At 48.9% G+C, this 16622-nt stretch overlaps 1 protein-coding gene across 1 annotated transcript in view; it reads left to right on the forward strand.

Moving 5' to 3' along the window:
* Nucleotides 1-16622, forward strand: part of SPTBN4 (spectrin beta, non-erythrocytic 4) — a 75327-nt gene that overhangs the window by 51227 nt on the left and 7478 nt on the right. The window contains exons 20-27 of the mRNA XM_052655941.1: nucleotides 5290-5514; nucleotides 6421-6510; nucleotides 8597-8875; nucleotides 8990-9120; nucleotides 9999-10203; nucleotides 10967-11347; nucleotides 12643-12887; nucleotides 16466-16604. Of these exons, the coding sequence (XP_052511901.1) occupies nucleotides 5290-5514; nucleotides 6421-6510; nucleotides 8597-8875; nucleotides 8990-9120; nucleotides 9999-10203; nucleotides 10967-11347; nucleotides 12643-12887; nucleotides 16466-16604 (1695 nt within the window). The remainder of the gene's footprint in view (nucleotides 1-5289; nucleotides 5515-6420; nucleotides 6511-8596; nucleotides 8876-8989; nucleotides 9121-9998; nucleotides 10204-10966; nucleotides 11348-12642; nucleotides 12888-16465; nucleotides 16605-16622) is intronic.

Genomic DNA, 16622 nt, shown 5'->3' on the forward strand with positions numbered 1-16622 from the left:
AAAAAGCTTGCAAGTACCTAATGATGGTGGCCATGTGGGGAGATGGATGGTTTTATATATACACATTTATATATGTATATAAATATATATTCTTTTCTTATATATGTATATTTATATGTGTAATATAAGAAATATGTATTAGAAAATAATTCTCAAAGTAAAATTTTGGTACCATAAGATTTATGCATTAAACTTTCCCCCTCATTTCTTTGCTTCTTTTCCTTTTTTTGGCCACGCAGCTTACAAAATCTTAATTCCCCAACCTATGTCCTCTACAGTGAAAATGAAGAGTCCTAACTGTTGGCCCTCCAGGGAATTCTCTAAACTTTTTGATAAATATTACCAAATATCCTCCTGAAAAGGCAGTGGGCAGCCATCCATCTCCCCACATGGCCACCGTCATCAGCTGTTAGCAAGACTTTTATCTCTGCTAACCTCAGAATTGAAAGATAATTGATTTGTGCTATGTTAATTTGCATTTTCCTAAACATTGAAGGGGGGACTTCCTAGGTGGCTCAGTGGTAAAGAATCCTCCTGCCAATGCAGGAGACACAGGTTCAATCCCTGGGTTAGGAAGATCCCCTGGTGAAGGAAATGGCAACCCACTCTGCTATTCTTGCCTAGAAAATTCCATGGACAGAGGAGCCTGGTGGGCTGTAGTCCTTGGGGTGGCAAAGAGTCAGACACGATTGAGCGACTAAATGACAAGACACTGAAGGAGGCTGAACATCTTTTCACATGTTTAATGACCAGGAATTTCTGTATCCTTTGCCCATGTTTGCAAGAAAGGTTACATATTACGTCGGTGTTTGAAATACTTGGCATTTTTCTAGAAGTAGAAACATGGCAGTCCCTGGAATAATTCCGTCTCAGGCCACATGGCCACTTGCTCCAGAGGGAGGAAGGGGTTTTCATTTCATGGGGAACTGGAACTTATAACCTTAATATTTCAGACTATATTCGCAAGTTTCCTCAATTCTAATGTGTTTTTATTTTCTACATTTCACTACCATGATTTTCTTAATAAAAAAAGTTGTGGGGAATGACTATTTCACTTTTCTTTGATTTCTGCCGCTCGTGTGTCTAAAAAATTTCCATTGGACATGACTTGGATTTGTCATAAGGTTTGATTTTTTACCCATTTTTCCGACTCCTACAGATTGTGAACTGTATCAACTGGGACTCTTTGAAATGTGGTTCTTAGGACTTAGGCTAAGAGGAGCTGGAAGTTGTTGGCTCATAGAGCTGGAAGAACCAGGGGTAGGAGCTTGGGGCATGGCTGTATTGGTCCCACAAATTCTGACCTTTGGAGTTTCTCTTTGTTTCTGCACCCTGCTTTCCTCTGTGTTGGCCTCATCATTGGGGAACCTGTTCTCTCTTGGTGGCAGAATTGTCCCTATTATCCCAGGCCTGTGTTCTTCCAGCTTTAGAAACAGGTTGAGGAGACCACCCCTTTTCAGCTCACATGCTTTTCCAGAAAAAGTGTGAAGAGTTTTCATTAGCTGATCTTAGGTCACATGCCATCTCTTACCCAATCCTTGTGGCCAGGGTGATTCAGTGTTCTTATTGGCCAGGCCTGAGTCACATGGCCATTCTTAGACTGATGGGTTTCATCAGCCCCTCAGGAAGCTGAAAGAGTTTTCATTGGCCCAGCTTAGGTAATAAGACCTTGCAAAGAGTCAGACACGACTGAGCGACTGAACTGAACTGAACTGAACTGATCAATCCTTGTGGCCACAGTGGTTTCTGTGTTTTGATTGGCCAGGTTTGGATCACGTGGTCCCCTTTGGCCCTCTAGGTTTTAGTAGAAGACTGCTCAAGAAGCTCAGTTTCTCTGGTGGCTCAGCAGTAAAGAATCTGCCTGCCAGTGCAGGAGACATAAGAGATGCGGTTCGACCCCTGGGTAGGGAAGATCCCCTGGAGAAGGAAATGGCAACCCACTCCAGTATTCTTGCCTGGGAAATTCCATGGACAGAAGAGCCTGGAGGGCTACAGTCCTTGGGGGTCACAAAGAGTTGGGCTGGACTTAGCTACTACACAACAAGAAGTTCAGAATCTGAGAGTGGGATTGAGGTGCTAGGAAAGAAAGGACCAGTTTGGGGCAGGCAAAAGCAACAGCTCTGCACTACAGAACCTTGCAGCAAAAGTCTTGACTCTGTTCTTAAGATTCCAGCTTTGGGGACTTCTCTGGTGGTCCAGGGGTTAAGAATCTGCCTTGCAATGCAGAGGCTCACAGGTTCGATCCCTGGCTGGGGAACTAAGATCCCACATGCTGTGGAACAACTAAACCCATGTCACAACTAGAGTCCGTGTGCCACAAAGGAAGATCCTGTGTGCTGCAACTAAGACTCGAACCAACCAAATAAACAAATTTAAAAAAATTTAAAAAAAAAAAAAAAAAAGATTCCAGCTTTGGGTTGCAGTCTTTTGCTTTAATCTGTTACCACTTAATTTCATCCCTGTTATTTTGTTGTCTGTATTTCCTCCATCTGTTTAGAATCACACAAGTAATACGTAAATATATATTTTGTTAAAAGCTACTGTTATCTTAGAGATCTTTAGTAAAACATAAAGTCTCCCTTCAACATCCCTCCAGATCCCACACTCCAAAGAGAACCCCAATTATTATTTGGTATGCATCCTTCTAGACCTCTCTTTATGTGTTAATAGAGGTACCTATGTGGATTATTAATGGTTTTATTTTCTTCATGTTTCAATTCCTTTTTAATTTATTTATTGGCTGCACTGGATTTTCATTACTGTGAGCGGGGGGTGGCAGGGTGCTATTCCTGTTGCAGAGCATGGGTTCTAAGGGGCTCCGGCTTCAGTAGTTGCAGCACATGGCTTAGTAGTTGTGACGCATGGGCTTCATTGCCCCTCAGCATGTGGAATCAAACCCATGTCCCCTGCATTGGCAGGCAGATTCTTAACCACTGGACCACCAGGGAAGTCCTAATTGAAATTCTTGAATAAATAAATATAATGATTCAGACATCAAAAACTGTATAAAAAATCCTATGTGAAAAGTCTCTCCTTCATCCCTGTCCCCATTCACTAAATTCTCATGCCTCCAGTAGGTACCATCTGTGATTAATTTCTTCTTTATTCTAGGGAAGTTTTATGCATGTGCAATTCACTGCAAATATCTATTCATAGTATTCATAAGTACAAATATCTATTCATAAGTATGTTCTAATTTTTTTCCCTCTTAACAGTAAGTCTTGGGTATTATTCCATATTGATGTGGACTTGTTTAATCATTTCACTCTTGATGGACATGGAGGTTAGTTTTTCCATTTTTTTCCCATTATAAACTCTGCTATGATGAGATCTTTGTTTTATTTATTGATTGATTTGGCTGTGTTGGGTCTTAACTGTGTCACGTGGGATCTTTGTTACACCATGCGGCATCTTTTCTTGCGGCTCAAGGGCTCTCTGGTAGTGGCATGAGGACTTTAGCTGCACTTGGGATCTTAGTCCCCCAGTCAGGGATTGAACCATGTCTGCTGCCTTGCAAGGTAGATTCTTAACCACTGGACCACCAGGGACGTCCCCATGATGAGATCTCTGGACAAACGTCTCTGGATGTTTGGATCCTTGGACGAACATCTTTGTGCACACATGCCACTGTTTCTTTAAATACATTCCTGGAGGTGCAAGTGCTGGTCAAAGCATTTCGACACATACTGCATTTTGATAGTACCTGCCAAACTGCCTTCCAAAAAGGCTCTTACTAATTTACACCACCACTGACAGAGGCTGAGTGTGCCCGTCTCCCTGTATTTTTGCCAACACTAGATATTATCCATCTTTCACAATTTTGCCAATCTGATAAATAGAAGAGAATACCTTCTTTTAGTATGTATTATCCCAATGATTAGTTAGATTGGGCATCATTTCCTGTGCTCGTTTCTTCTTCTTTGTGTTGCCTGTTCACATCTGTTGCCCATTTCTCTTTCGGGCAATCTCTCTTTGCTGATGTCATTCATTTGTGCACTGGACAAACCACAGTAGAAGGTCTATTACATGCCAGACATGGTTCTAGACACTGGGGAATACATAGGTGAAGAGAGACACAGCCTCTGCCCTCATGAAACTTATAGTCTAGAAGCAGACCAATAAACAGAAGCCTCGTGAGTAAAGACAGTTATCCGATGGTGTTTAAGTGCCGAGGAGACAATGGGAGCAGGATAAAAGGGAATTCTTTTACTGTTAAAGAAACTAGTTCTTTGCTCGAACACATATTAAATGTTTTTCCAGTTTGTCATTTGCCTTCAAATCTAGAAACTTTGGTTGACACAAAACTATTCTTTGTGGCCAAGTTTATAAATCTTTCCCTTTACGGTTTATATGCTTGGAAACATTTTCTCCATCCCAAGATTGTAAAAACATTTGCCCAGATTTCCTTGGTATGCCTTATGGATTTACTTATTCCACTTAAGTTTTTAATCCATCTGGAATTGTTTTCAGCATAAACAGTGAGGAAGGGATCCAGTGAAATTGGTCAGCAGCTTGGCCCATGACCATTCATTGAATAATCCATCTCCTTGGAGACTGGAAATGGCATCTATAAACTATATGAATTCTCCTGTGTATTTGGGTCTGCTTTTGTACTTTCTGTCTCTCCCTGTGGCCCAGCAACCATTTAAATCACTATAGCTTGTATTTATTTTAAATTATTTATTTATTTGGCTTCTCCAGGTCTTAGTTATACATGTGAGATCTTTATTTGTGGCATGTCAACTCTTGAGTTGTGGCATGTGGGATCTAGTTCCCTGACCAGGGATTGAACCCCGGCCCCCTGCATTGGGAGATTGGAGGCTTAGCCACTGGACCACCGGGAAAGTCCCTGTATTTATTTTTGATATTTGAAAAGATTGACTCTTTGGACAAATTACCTAACTTTTCTGGGCCTCAGTTTGCTCCTCTGTAAAACAGGGATACCACCAACCTTGAAGGGTTTTTGTGAGAAGTGATGGGCTGCTTTAGTCCAGGGACTCAGGCAAGCCTCACTGAAAAGGTAATAAGTAATTGAACTGAAATCTGATTGACAGGGAAGAGCATGTCTGGCAGAGGAAATAGGAACAGAAGAGGCCCTGAGGCGGGAACTAGCTTAGTGGGTTGCGGGGATCAGAGAGGAGGACAGAGCTTCTGGAAGGAATTGAGCAAGGGGAGAGTGGAATAGTGGGCCTCGACCAGGGGGTTGGCTGTCATCATAAAGGTACTGGGGAGCCACAGCGGGATCGGGAGGGAGGCCGGGGCCTGCTGACCCTGCCCTTCTCCCTTCAGTCGATGGAGTCGCAGGTGGAGGAGTGGTACCGCGAGGTGGGGGAGTTGCAGGCGCAGACGGCAGCGCTGCCCCTGGAGCCGGCTAGCAAGGAGCTGGTGGGCGAGCGGCAGAACGCGGTGGGCGAGCGCCTGGTGCGCCTGCTCGAGCCTCTGCAGGAGCGCCGCCGCCTGCTGCTTGCCTCCAAGGAGCTGCACCAGGTGGCGCACGACCTCGAGGACGAGCTGGTGAGGATCGGCGCGGGGATCTGGGGCGGGGCCCGGATGAGAGGAGGGGCATGCGACGGTGGGGCGGGGTCAGCGGGCAAAGGGGGTGGAGACTGGGGTGGGGGCGGGGACATGGCTCTTAGGAGGGTTCAAAGGTGGAGATGGCGGAACGACCTATCCACGAATACGCTGACAGACTCAGTCATTCGATCCTTAAGTTTTTCATTTACTCGCGCTTATTCATTCATTCATTCATTCACTCTCATATTTCATTAACACTTTGACTCGTTGATTTATTCATGAAGTCATTGATTTATTCAGCCCCTCATTCTTTATTCCTTTCTTCACGCATTTTTCATTTATCACTCATCCATTCAGTTCCTCATTCAGTCATTCACTAATTTGCTCATTCACTTGATCGTTCTGGGCCCGGCCCCTTCTTACATGACGCTAGGGTCGCAGGAGTGACCACAGCAAATCCCATTCCTCCAAAGGGGAAAACAGACTTATCCTAAGTCAGGGACAGCTTAAGATGGTTAGGAATGTGATGGGGGAAGCTAGGGGACTGTGGGAGCCCAGAGGAGGCAACTGGCCAAGTTTCGAAGTCAGAGAGACTTCCCTGGAGGAGGGAATGTCTAAGCTGAGACATCAAACAAGAGCTGAGCCTGCTGATGGGTTGGGAAGGGAATTTTCCAGGAAGCATGACCTGCCTGTGCAAAGGCCAGAGGTAAGCAGGAACCTGACTCAAGTGCAGAGAGCCAGTTAGAGTGTGTCCAGAGAGGAAGTGGAAGATGTGAGCAGGCGTTTAGTTGAGGGAGGCCCTTGGTTGCTATGGAGGCTTGGATGCTTGCAGTTTAGTTGAGATGGAGGGGTCCTTGCCCTGCTCCCTGTGTCCTTCCCTTGACCTGTTCCCTGATTCCTTTCCAGGCATGGGTCCAGGAGCGACTGCCACTGGCCATGCAGACAGAGCGAGGCAGTGGTTTGCAGGCCGTCCAGCAGTACATCAAAAAGAACCAGGTGAGCAGAGCCAGGGCAAGGGAGTGGGTTTGGACACATTTGGATACAAATGACAGAAAACACTTGAGGTGGTTAAAGCCTAAGAGGGGAATTTATAGGCTCCTGTAATTGAGATCTGTGAAAAGCAGATACAGATGTGTCCAGGTGCTTCCAAGAGGTCATGAATCTCTCATTTCCATTTTTTTTTCTTCCTATTAGCTTTTTTCTCAGGCCAGCTCGCCTCTCCTGCTGGTAAAAGAACTCGCAACAGATTTAAGTTTACATCCCACAAGGAAAACTGAAGAGACTCTCAGTAATTTCAGTTGTAGTCTCAGGCATAACTCTTTTTGGCTCAACTTGAGTCACATGTCCACTCTGAACTAATTGTGATGGCCAGGGATTTAGACTGCTCTGAATGGCCTGGTCTGGGCTGAGAATTCAGCCTTGGAACATGCAGGTGAGATCAGCCTTAATTATCTGGGCTGAGATGGAGGCAAGGCAGTTCCCCCAAAGAAAATCAGGGTCCTGTGACTGGAAGTAAGGAAAATGGCTGTCGGGCCAGGGAAAAAGAAAACATCAGACAAACAAGAACTCCAGGGACTTTTCTGGTGGTCTGATGGTTAAGACTCCATGCTTCCACTGCAGGGGTCATGGGTTTGATCCCTGGTCAGGGAAGCAAGATACTGCATGCAGTGCAGCTGGAAAATAATAATATAATAGTAATAATAATAATAATACATTGATTAAAGACTTACTATGTACCAAATACTGTCATAGGGGATTATGTCAGATATTTAATCTCTGCAATAACCCTATGATGTAGGTATTGTCATCACCTCCTTTTATAAAAAATATATATATAGTTTGGGAGAATAGGGCACTGAAGAATGGTGGGGAGGTGGGCACAAAAATTATTTTGGAAAGATTCGTGATCATGCTCTAATAGGTGAAGTTCTTTAAGAGGCTGTAAGTTCTTTAAGAGGCTTTTGTTTTTCTATCTTGATGAAAATACTCCTGGTGGTGGACTATGCTAGGAACAAACAAAACTGGCCCATCATTTTCACAGTTGAGGAAATCAGTCAAGCGCATTTAATATTTAAAATTGGAGATGCTCAAGCTGTGTGTGTGAGAGATTGCTAGACACACAGCGGCTGTGAAACAAATAATAGCAGCTAATGTTGATTGAGCACCTGCTGCATGCCAGGCACAGTTGTCAGTGCGCCACAGTACAGCAGCCCTACAAGGTAAATATTAGGGGGCCACCACTAGCCATGTGCCTTTGGCAAGTTCTTCAACCTCCCCGTGCCTCAGTTTCCCCATCTGTAAAATGAGAATGATGCTTGGCTCCTGGACTTGGAGTGAGGACTAAGTGATTGGCTACAGGGACTTCCCTGGCGGTCCAGTGGTCAGGACTCTGCCCTTGCACTGCAGGGGGCACAGGTTCCACCCCTGGTTGGGGAACTAAGATCCCACATGCCACGCAGTGTGGCAAAAAGAAAAAGAAAGTGACTACATTATGCAAAGCCCTTACTTAGCAAAGTGCCTGGCGGGCACTGGGTGTTGACTCTTATTATTGTATTATTATTTAATATCTCCATTTACCAGGTGGGGAAACAGGCAAAGGAGAGGTTAACTAAAGAACTCAGCAAGTACAGAGCTGGTTGAGAGAACCTTCTGGGGGTGATGGAAGTATTCTGTATCGCTATCTGGGTACACAGGCTGAATAATGTGTAAAATGTGTCCAGCTGTATTCCTAAGATGTGTGCACTGCACTGTAGGTAAATTATACCCCAACCTGTGTTTAGGCCTGTGTTGGGATCCTTAGGCGGGCATCATGGATCACCAGGGATCTTGTTTGAAAGCAGAGTCTCTGGATCCAGCTTCTTGTGTTCAAACCCTGTCACCCCTTCCTAGCTGCTTGTTCTCCTAACGCACTTCACCTCTGCGGCCTATTTTCCCACCTGCAACAAGGGGAGGATGAGTGAGGAGACGTGGTATCCGACTCGTCGCCAGCGATCTGCGGCTGTTTGTCACTCTCTCCTGGGCGGTGGCAGTCGTGCAGGCGCCCGCCGAGGCTCTGAACTCCCCTCTCCTCTCCCACCCGCAGGGCCTGCGGCGGGAGATCCAGGCGCACGGGCCGCGCCTGGAGGAGGTGCTGGAGCGCGCGGGCGCCCTGGCGTCGCTGCGCAGCCCCGAGGCTGAGGCCGTGCGCCGCGGCCAGGAGCAGCTGCAGGGCGCCTGGGCCGGGCTGCGGGAGGCGGCCGAGCGGCGGCAGCAGGTGCTCGACGCCGCCTTCCAGGTGGAACAGTACTACTTCGACGTGGCCGAGGTGGAGGCGTGGCTGGGCGAGCAGGAGCTGCTCATGATGAGTGAGGACAAGGGCAAGGTGCGCCCGGGCTGGCGGGGCGGGGGGCCGGGGCGGGGCGGGGCGGGGGGTGACGGTGCGCTGGAGCCCGGGGTCGGCCGCTGCCACCTCATCGCGGGCGCCGTGTGTCCCCAGGACGAACAGAGCACCCTGCAGCTGCTCAAGAAGCACCTGCAGCTGGAGCAGGGCGTGGAGAACTACGAGGAAAGCATCGCGCAGCTGTCGCGCCAGTGCCGGGCGCTGCTGGAGATGGGGCACCCGGACAGGTGGGCGGGGCCGGTTCTTAGGGAATGGTCCGGCAGGATCTGGAGCTTCGCGGTTGGAAACTGGGGCAGAGCCAGGACTGGACGTTGGGGTGGGAGGGTTGGGTCCCTCTTGGCCCCGTACTGGTGCTTTAGGATTTTGGCAAGTGGTTGGGGTCCCCGCATGGAGGAGCGCTGTGCAAGGATGTTTGAATGGGTGGGGCCAGGAGCACTAGGATTTTGAGTGTGTGGGAGGAGTTGTCTAGGACTGAGGGGAGAAGAGCGAGCTCAGGGCAGGAAGGGTTCTCTTCCTACCCAGTGTCTGGGCCCCTCTGGGAGGGCAGAAAAGCCTGGAGCACAGTGAATGGGTGTGGCCTGAGACCTGGACTGCGGGTCATGTGGCCTCTCTGAGGTTAAGTGTAGGGGACACATCTAAGAGGCTTGGCCCAGGGGTGAGATCCGAGACAGAGGCGCAAGGCTCGACCTCTGTCCTCCTGAGCCTGGAGATCCTGAGTGGGGGTGAGGTGGGTTGGCTGGGGAACCAAGTAAGGGGTCTGGAGTCCCACCGAAGTCACTAGAAGGGCCAGGTGCGGGACTGCAGCTTGGAAAGCTGGGTGCATGCAAGGGGGTGAGAGGGAGTGATGAGCTGATCAAGCTGAGGGAAGCAGAATTTTCCTTGAGCTCTGAGATGCAAGTGCTGAGTTGGCTGCATCCAAGACTTGTAGAAAACAGAGCTCTGCATGGAGTCTCGGGGGGGGGGGGGGGTCTCAGTTCTGCCTGAAGGTTCAGAGAAACACAGCCCTGCCCTGAGGGGGTGGCAGGGGCTCAGAGCTCTGTCCTGGAAGTCTGGGCAGGGAGGCGCCATCCCTGCCCTTCCCTGTCCCCTCCCTGTCCCCCTTCAGCGAGCAGATCAGCCGGCGGCAGTCTCAGGTGGACCGCCTGTACGTGGCGCTCAAGGAGCTGGGCGAGGAGCGCCGGGTGGGCCTGGAGCAGCAGTACTGGCTGTACCAGCTCAGTCGCCAGGTGGACGAGCTCGAGCACTGGATCGCAGAGAAGGAGGTTGTGGCTGGCTCCCCTGAGCTTGGCCAGGACTTTGAGCACGTCACGGTGAGCAGCATTAGGAATAAACAGCGATCCAGGGGCCATTGTGTCTGCTACTAAGGTTCTTCAGGCCTCAGTTTCCCCACCCATAACAGGGCGATTATAATAGCACCGCATCATGGCTCTGTTGAGTCACTGATGGATAATGTAAAGCCACGGCTCCACCCTTTTTGGCACCAGGGTTCAGTTTCACGAGAGATGATTTTTCCATGGATGGGTGTGGTTTCAGGATGTTTCAAGCGCATTTCATTTATCGTATACTTTATTTTTATTGCATCAGATCCACCTCAGATCATCAGGCGTTAGATTCCAGAGGTTGGGGACCCCAAAAAAGCACTTAGGGCAGTACTGAACACCCACGGAGCCTAACACAGTGTTAGTTACTATGCTTAGGGTCTTGTTAGTTGCTCAGTCAGGTCTGACTTTTTACGACCCCAGAGACTATAGCGTGCCAGGTTCCTCTGTCCATGGGATTTCCCAGGCAAGAATACTGGAGTGGATTGCCGTCTCCTTATCTAAGGAGTCTCTGACCCAGGGGTTGAACCTGGATCTCCTGCATTGCAGGCAGATTCTTTACCATCTGGACTGCTTTATTATTATTGTTACTATTATTGCTACAGAGTGAGTTCTCAGTAAGTGTGGGATGTTATATTTTGTCCTGATGGTCACTTTTAGTGTTGTTATTCTGCCACAAGATGGTGGGTTGAAGGGGGCTCGTGTCTACGGCACTTTACCCATGATGGCACACCCCCCCACTCCCTGGTGGCAGGTGCTACAGGAGAAGTTCTCAGAATTCGCCAGTGAAACTGGCACAGCAGGGCGGGAGCGGCTGGCGGCCGTGAACCAGATGGTGGATGAGCTGATCGAGTGTGGCCACACAGCGGCAGCCACCATGGCCGAGTGGAAGGACGGGCTGAATGAGGCCTGGGCCGAGTTGCTGGAGCTTATGGGCACGCGGGCCCAACTGCTGGCTGCCTCTCGGGAGCTGCATAAGTTCTTCAGTGATGCCCGAGAACTCCAAGGACAGATTGAGGAGAAGCGGAGGCGACTGCCTCGCCTGACCACCCCGCCGGAGCCGAGACCCAGTGCCAGCTCCATGCAGCGGACCCTGCGCGCCTTTGAACATGACCTGCAGCTTCTTGTGTCCCAGGTGGGGGGCTGGTGGCCAGGAGGGGCTGGTGGGAGGGCCTGGCAGCGTGGCCAGAGGACGGGGGCAGCAGCGCTGGCAAAAATCAGGTTGTGGACCACGTTGAAATTAGACAGTGGAATAGACAGAAAACGGACTACAGAACAGGGAGAAGTTATATGATGGGGCAGGTAGAAAATGGACTGGTTGCATGGTGCGCAGAATCAAACAATGACAGGGAATATAGAAGGGGGGGTATAGAATGCCTGATAGAAATCAGGCCGTGTTTCCAGCGGAGGTTGGGCAGGGGTTCCCTTGAAAACTGCAAAGTGAATCTTACCCAAAGCCCGATGGAGAGTCTAAAAAGAATTGCAAGGAAGTTGAGAGAAATTTGGCTGCAAAGCAAATAGAAATTAGAGCGCAGGTCTCTGATAGAAATCACAGGATTTTCCCTGAAGAAATTTGATGGGGTTGGATCTCATGGATGGAAATCTGGGCTAATAGGAATCAGTGAGTGGGTCTGATAGGAATTAAGAGGTAGATCTGAGAAACCAGATGAAAATGGGAAGCTGTGTGCCTCACAGGCAGCAAGCCACAGAACTGAAGGAAATAGGGTTGTAGGTCTAGTGGAAGGTAGAAATTGGACAATTATTTTATATATATGATATGAAAGACCATGAGAAGTCAAGTAGAGAGATTGATAGTGATTATGTGGTGCATCTGACACAAATATGATGGGCCTCTGAAAGAAGACAAGTGGCTGAAACCACGGAGAGTGAGCGGTGACTCTAACTCACACAGCAGAGAGTGGAGATTGGATGGGAGACCTGCTAGTGATTGAATAGCGATTCTGAAGGAAATTGGGTGATAGGGAGTGGCTTGAAAAAATTGGACGGCACGTCTAATAGATGTCAGGGTGAGGAATGGTTTCCTGAAAGAAATCACATGGGTCTGAAACAAGACAGAGGTGGGCCTGAAGAGGTGGCAGCCCCAATAGAAATAGAGCTCTCAGACTAGAAGTCAGACAGTGGGCTGAAAGAAACCTGACGGTAGGTGTAAAAGAAGTCACAATGCAGGTCAGTCACAGAAACGTTAGGCAGCAGATGTGAGAGAAATACGGTAGTGGGTCGAAAAGGAGTCAGAGAGTGCGGAGGCCCAAAAGAAAGCAGACAGTGGCTAGGAGTGGATCCCACCGGAAGCAAGGGTGTAGGCCCCTTACTTCTTCAAGCTCTGCACCCAGTCTGCAGATGGGAGATGGGGGAGAGGGTGGAGCCTGGATCCCCATGGAGGGCTGGTGCTCGACCCCGTGTCCCCCTCAGGTACGGCAGCTGCAGGAGGGGGCAGCCCAGCTGCGGACGGTGTACGCGGGCGAGCACGCAGAGGCCATCGCCAGCCGGGAGCAGGAGGTGCTGCAAGGCTGGAAGGAGCTGCTGGCAGCCTGTGAGGACGCCCGACTGCACGTGAGCTCCACGGCCGACGCCCTGCGATTCCACAACCAGGCCCGAGACCTGCTCTCCTGGATGGATGGCATCGCCGGCCAGATTGGGGCAGCTGACAAGCCCAGGTGCCCCTCTTCCCACCTCGGGTTTCCTCCCTGCCTCCGGGCAGCCACTCTCAGCCCCTCCACAGTCCCCTTCCCATAAAAAAAATAATAATAATAACCATAGCCAATACCTGCGTGGCTCCACCGCCTGCCATGCCTTGTTCTACAGGCTCCTCGTGTGTGAAGACCCTATGTCACGCCTGGCATCGAGCTCAGAGCACAGGGCATCCTCTGCCTCTGCAGGGGTGTCGCAGCCTGGGATGGATTAAAGCCAGGATAGGGATGGGGAGGTGTATATGGGGCTTGGCCTAGTAGGCACTGACTGCTCACATCATGGCTTGATGTGAGTATGCAGCAGAAGCCTGTCCCACAGTGGCTGGGAACCAGTGTTCTTCTGTCATCGACCCTGACATGAGTGGCTGGGCCTTCTACATCCAGCTACAGATGAGGAAAAGAGAGCTGAGGATACAACCGGAGGTTGTAGAGACTAAACCTGCACTCGCATCCCTTTGGCTCCGTGGTCCAAACCTGTCTGCTAGGGACTCTGGGAAATGTAGTCCAGCAGTGTGTCCAGGAAAACAAGGAGGTGGGGAGTAGTGGATACATAGCATTGTCTCTGTGACTGTGAGCACTTGAGTCTGCATTCATTTACTCAGCAAATATTTGTTGATGCCTACCGTATGCCAGAGGGCTTCCCAGGTGGTGCTAGTGGTAAAAGAACCCGCCTGCCAACTCTAGAGACGTAAGAGATGTAGGTTTGATCCCTGGGCTAGGAAGATCCCCTTGAGGAGAGCATGACAACCCACTCCAGTATTCTTGCCTGGAGAATCCCATGGACAGAGGAGCCAGGTGGGCTACAGTCCATAGGGTCGCAGAGTCAGACACGACAGAAGCAACTTAGCACACACGCATGCGTGCACTGTATGCGTGTAAGGTCAAGCCCCTGACCGGTGCTGCTGACATTCTGAGGGAGGAATCAGGCAACAGATAAGTCAATAAACAAACACTTAATATTATTCCAGATAGTAATAAAAGAAAAAGAAAGCAAAGTAAGGGGGCCTGAGTGCAGAGATGGTGAGTTGGGTAAAGTTTTGGGGGAAGGGTCTTCCCAGTGAAAGGATCAGCAAGTGCAGAGGCCCTGAGGTAGGTTGCGGTTAGATATGTTTGCAGAAAAGCTGGATGATCATTGTGGCTGGACAGAGTGAGTGAGTGGGAGAGTGGAAGGTGGTAGGAGATGAGGTTAGAGGGGAAACAGCATGGTGAGGGCTTCCCACATGGTGGCAGTGTTAAAGAATCCACCTGCCAGTGCAAGAGATGCAGGAGACATGGGCCGGATCCCTGGGCCAGGAAGATCTCTGGAGTAGGAGATGGCACCCCATTCCAGTATTCTGGCCTGGAAAATTCCGTGGGCAGAGGAGCCTGGCAGGCAGCAGTCCATGGCGCCTCCAAGAGTCAGACATGACTGAGTGCTGGGTGTGGTGAGAAGTTTGCCTTTTTGGGAGTGAAATGGAAGCCACCGGAGTGTTTAGAGCAGAAGGAGGGGGTGATGTGATATGATGTATATTTGAGAAAGGTAAATCCAAGTGTTTGTGGAAAATGAGAGAGTGTGGAGAGCCAGGGTAGAAGCAGGCAGGCTGCTCAGGAGGCTCCTGCCATCATCCAGGGCACAAGGTGACGTTGGCTTGACTCAGGGTGGCGGCTGAAGAAATGGGAAGAAGTGACCAATTTTAGGAAAAAATGATTTTAAAAAATCTTTTTATTATAAGAAATTTCAACTCTCCACTGAAGTAGCAGTAACAGAGAGAACCCACATGTGTACAGTGAACACCCGGCCAGTCTTCATGTATGTACTCCCCTCCACCCTAAGCTGAGTTATTTTAAAACAAATACCAGATTTCCTATCATTTCACAGAGTATATTTTTAAACATTTTTTAAAGATTTTTTAAAATTTATTTATGGCTGCACTGGGTCCTCGTTGCTGCAGGCTTTCTCTAGTTGTGGCGAGCAGGGGCTACCTTCTAGCTGCAGTGTGCAGGCTTCTCATTGCAGAGGCTCCTCTCGTTGCAGAGCATGGGCTCTAGGCACATGGTTTTGTAGCTGCAGCTCATGAGCTCTAGAACTCTGGCTCAGTAGTTGTGGCACACAGGCTTATTTGCCCCAAGGCACGTGAGATCTTCCTGGACTGAGGATCGAACCTGTGTCCCCTGCATTGGCAGGCGGATTCTTCACCACTGGACCGTCAGGGAAGCCCATTTCACAGAGTATGTTTTAAAGTTACAAATGTCCAGTCTTGACTGATGGATTAGGTTCCTGAGCTGAGGGAAAAAAAGAGGAGTTATAGATGAATGATGGGCAAATTTATTGAGATGGAGAATTTCAGGGAGGGTATGTTCAGGAGACAGGGGAGAATCAGGGAGACAGGGGAGAATCAGGGAGACTGTTCTAGGCATACTAAGTCTTAGGTAGGAATTGTTACAATGTGAGTGATCAGAAATAAATTTGAACATATTCAACATTAAATCTTTTTTTTTTGGGGGGGTCACACTGCTTGGCTTCTGGGATCCTAGTTCCCTGACCAGGGATTGAACACAGTTCCTCAGCAGTGAGAGTGTGGAATCTTAACCACTGGGCTGCCAGGAAAGTCCCTGGACATACATATTAAGTCTTATTGGGCTATACTTGTTGACTGATGGAACCTTCAGAAATTTGGAATTTGTTTTGGCCATATAATAGTTTAGAACGGCGCTGTCCAATAATTATACAACACAGGCCACAAATGTGAGCCACATACATAATTTAAGATTTTCTTGTAACCACATTAGAAAAAGTAAAAAGAAGCAAGTGAAAACTCATTTTAGTAATTCATTTTATTTAACCCATTCGTGTGTGCGTGCGTGCTAAGTTGCTTCAGTCATGTCCGACTCTTTGTGATCCTATGGACTGTAGCCGGCCAGCCTCCTCTGTCCATGGGATTCTCCAGGCAAGAATACTGGAGTGGGTTGCCATGCCCTCCTCCAGGGGATCTTCCTAACCCAGGGATCACCTGTGTTTCTTAAGTTTCCTGCATCAACAGGCAGATTCTTTACCACTAGCCCAACCTGGGAAGCCCTTTACTTAACCAAGGATACTCCAAATATGATTACTTCAGCATGAAGTGAATATTAAAATTATTGAGTTATTTTTCATTCTTTTTTTATACTAAATCTTCAAAGTATGGTGTCTGCTTGACCCTTGAACACATCTCAAATCAAAGTAGCCACATTTCAAGTGCTTGACTGCCACATGTCTAGTGTTTACCCTCTGGGACAGCACAGACTTAGAATCATAGGTTAGTGGAAGCTTCAGAAGTACAGCTTTAGAGGATTAGAAAAATTGGATCTTGAAATTCTCAGAATCACTGAAGTGGGACATTTTAGCACTCTGGGAGAAGTTGGAATCATTGAATCAGTGAAGAAGGTTGGCCCCTCAGAACCTGGTTGTGGGAGGTGGACGGGGACAGCACCAGCCTGAGGGATCTGGGCTCATCACAAGAAGTGTATATGGGGTGGGTTGAGGGAGGTGGCCCGTGGCTCAGATCCCTACCCACCACCCACTGTAGGGACGTGTCATCGGTGGAGGTGCTCATGAACTACCACCAGGGCCTGAAGACTGAACTGGAGGCACGGATGCCAGAGCTGACAGCCTGCCAGGAGCTGGGGCGCTCTCTGCTGCTCAACAAGAGTGCCATGGCTGATGAGGTGGGAGGGGGGCCGGGG

This window comes from Budorcas taxicolor, chromosome 18, assembly GCF_023091745.1.
Source record: "Budorcas taxicolor isolate Tak-1 chromosome 18, Takin1.1, whole genome shotgun sequence".
NCBI classification, from domain to species: domain Eukaryota; kingdom Metazoa; phylum Chordata; class Mammalia; order Artiodactyla; family Bovidae; genus Budorcas; species Budorcas taxicolor.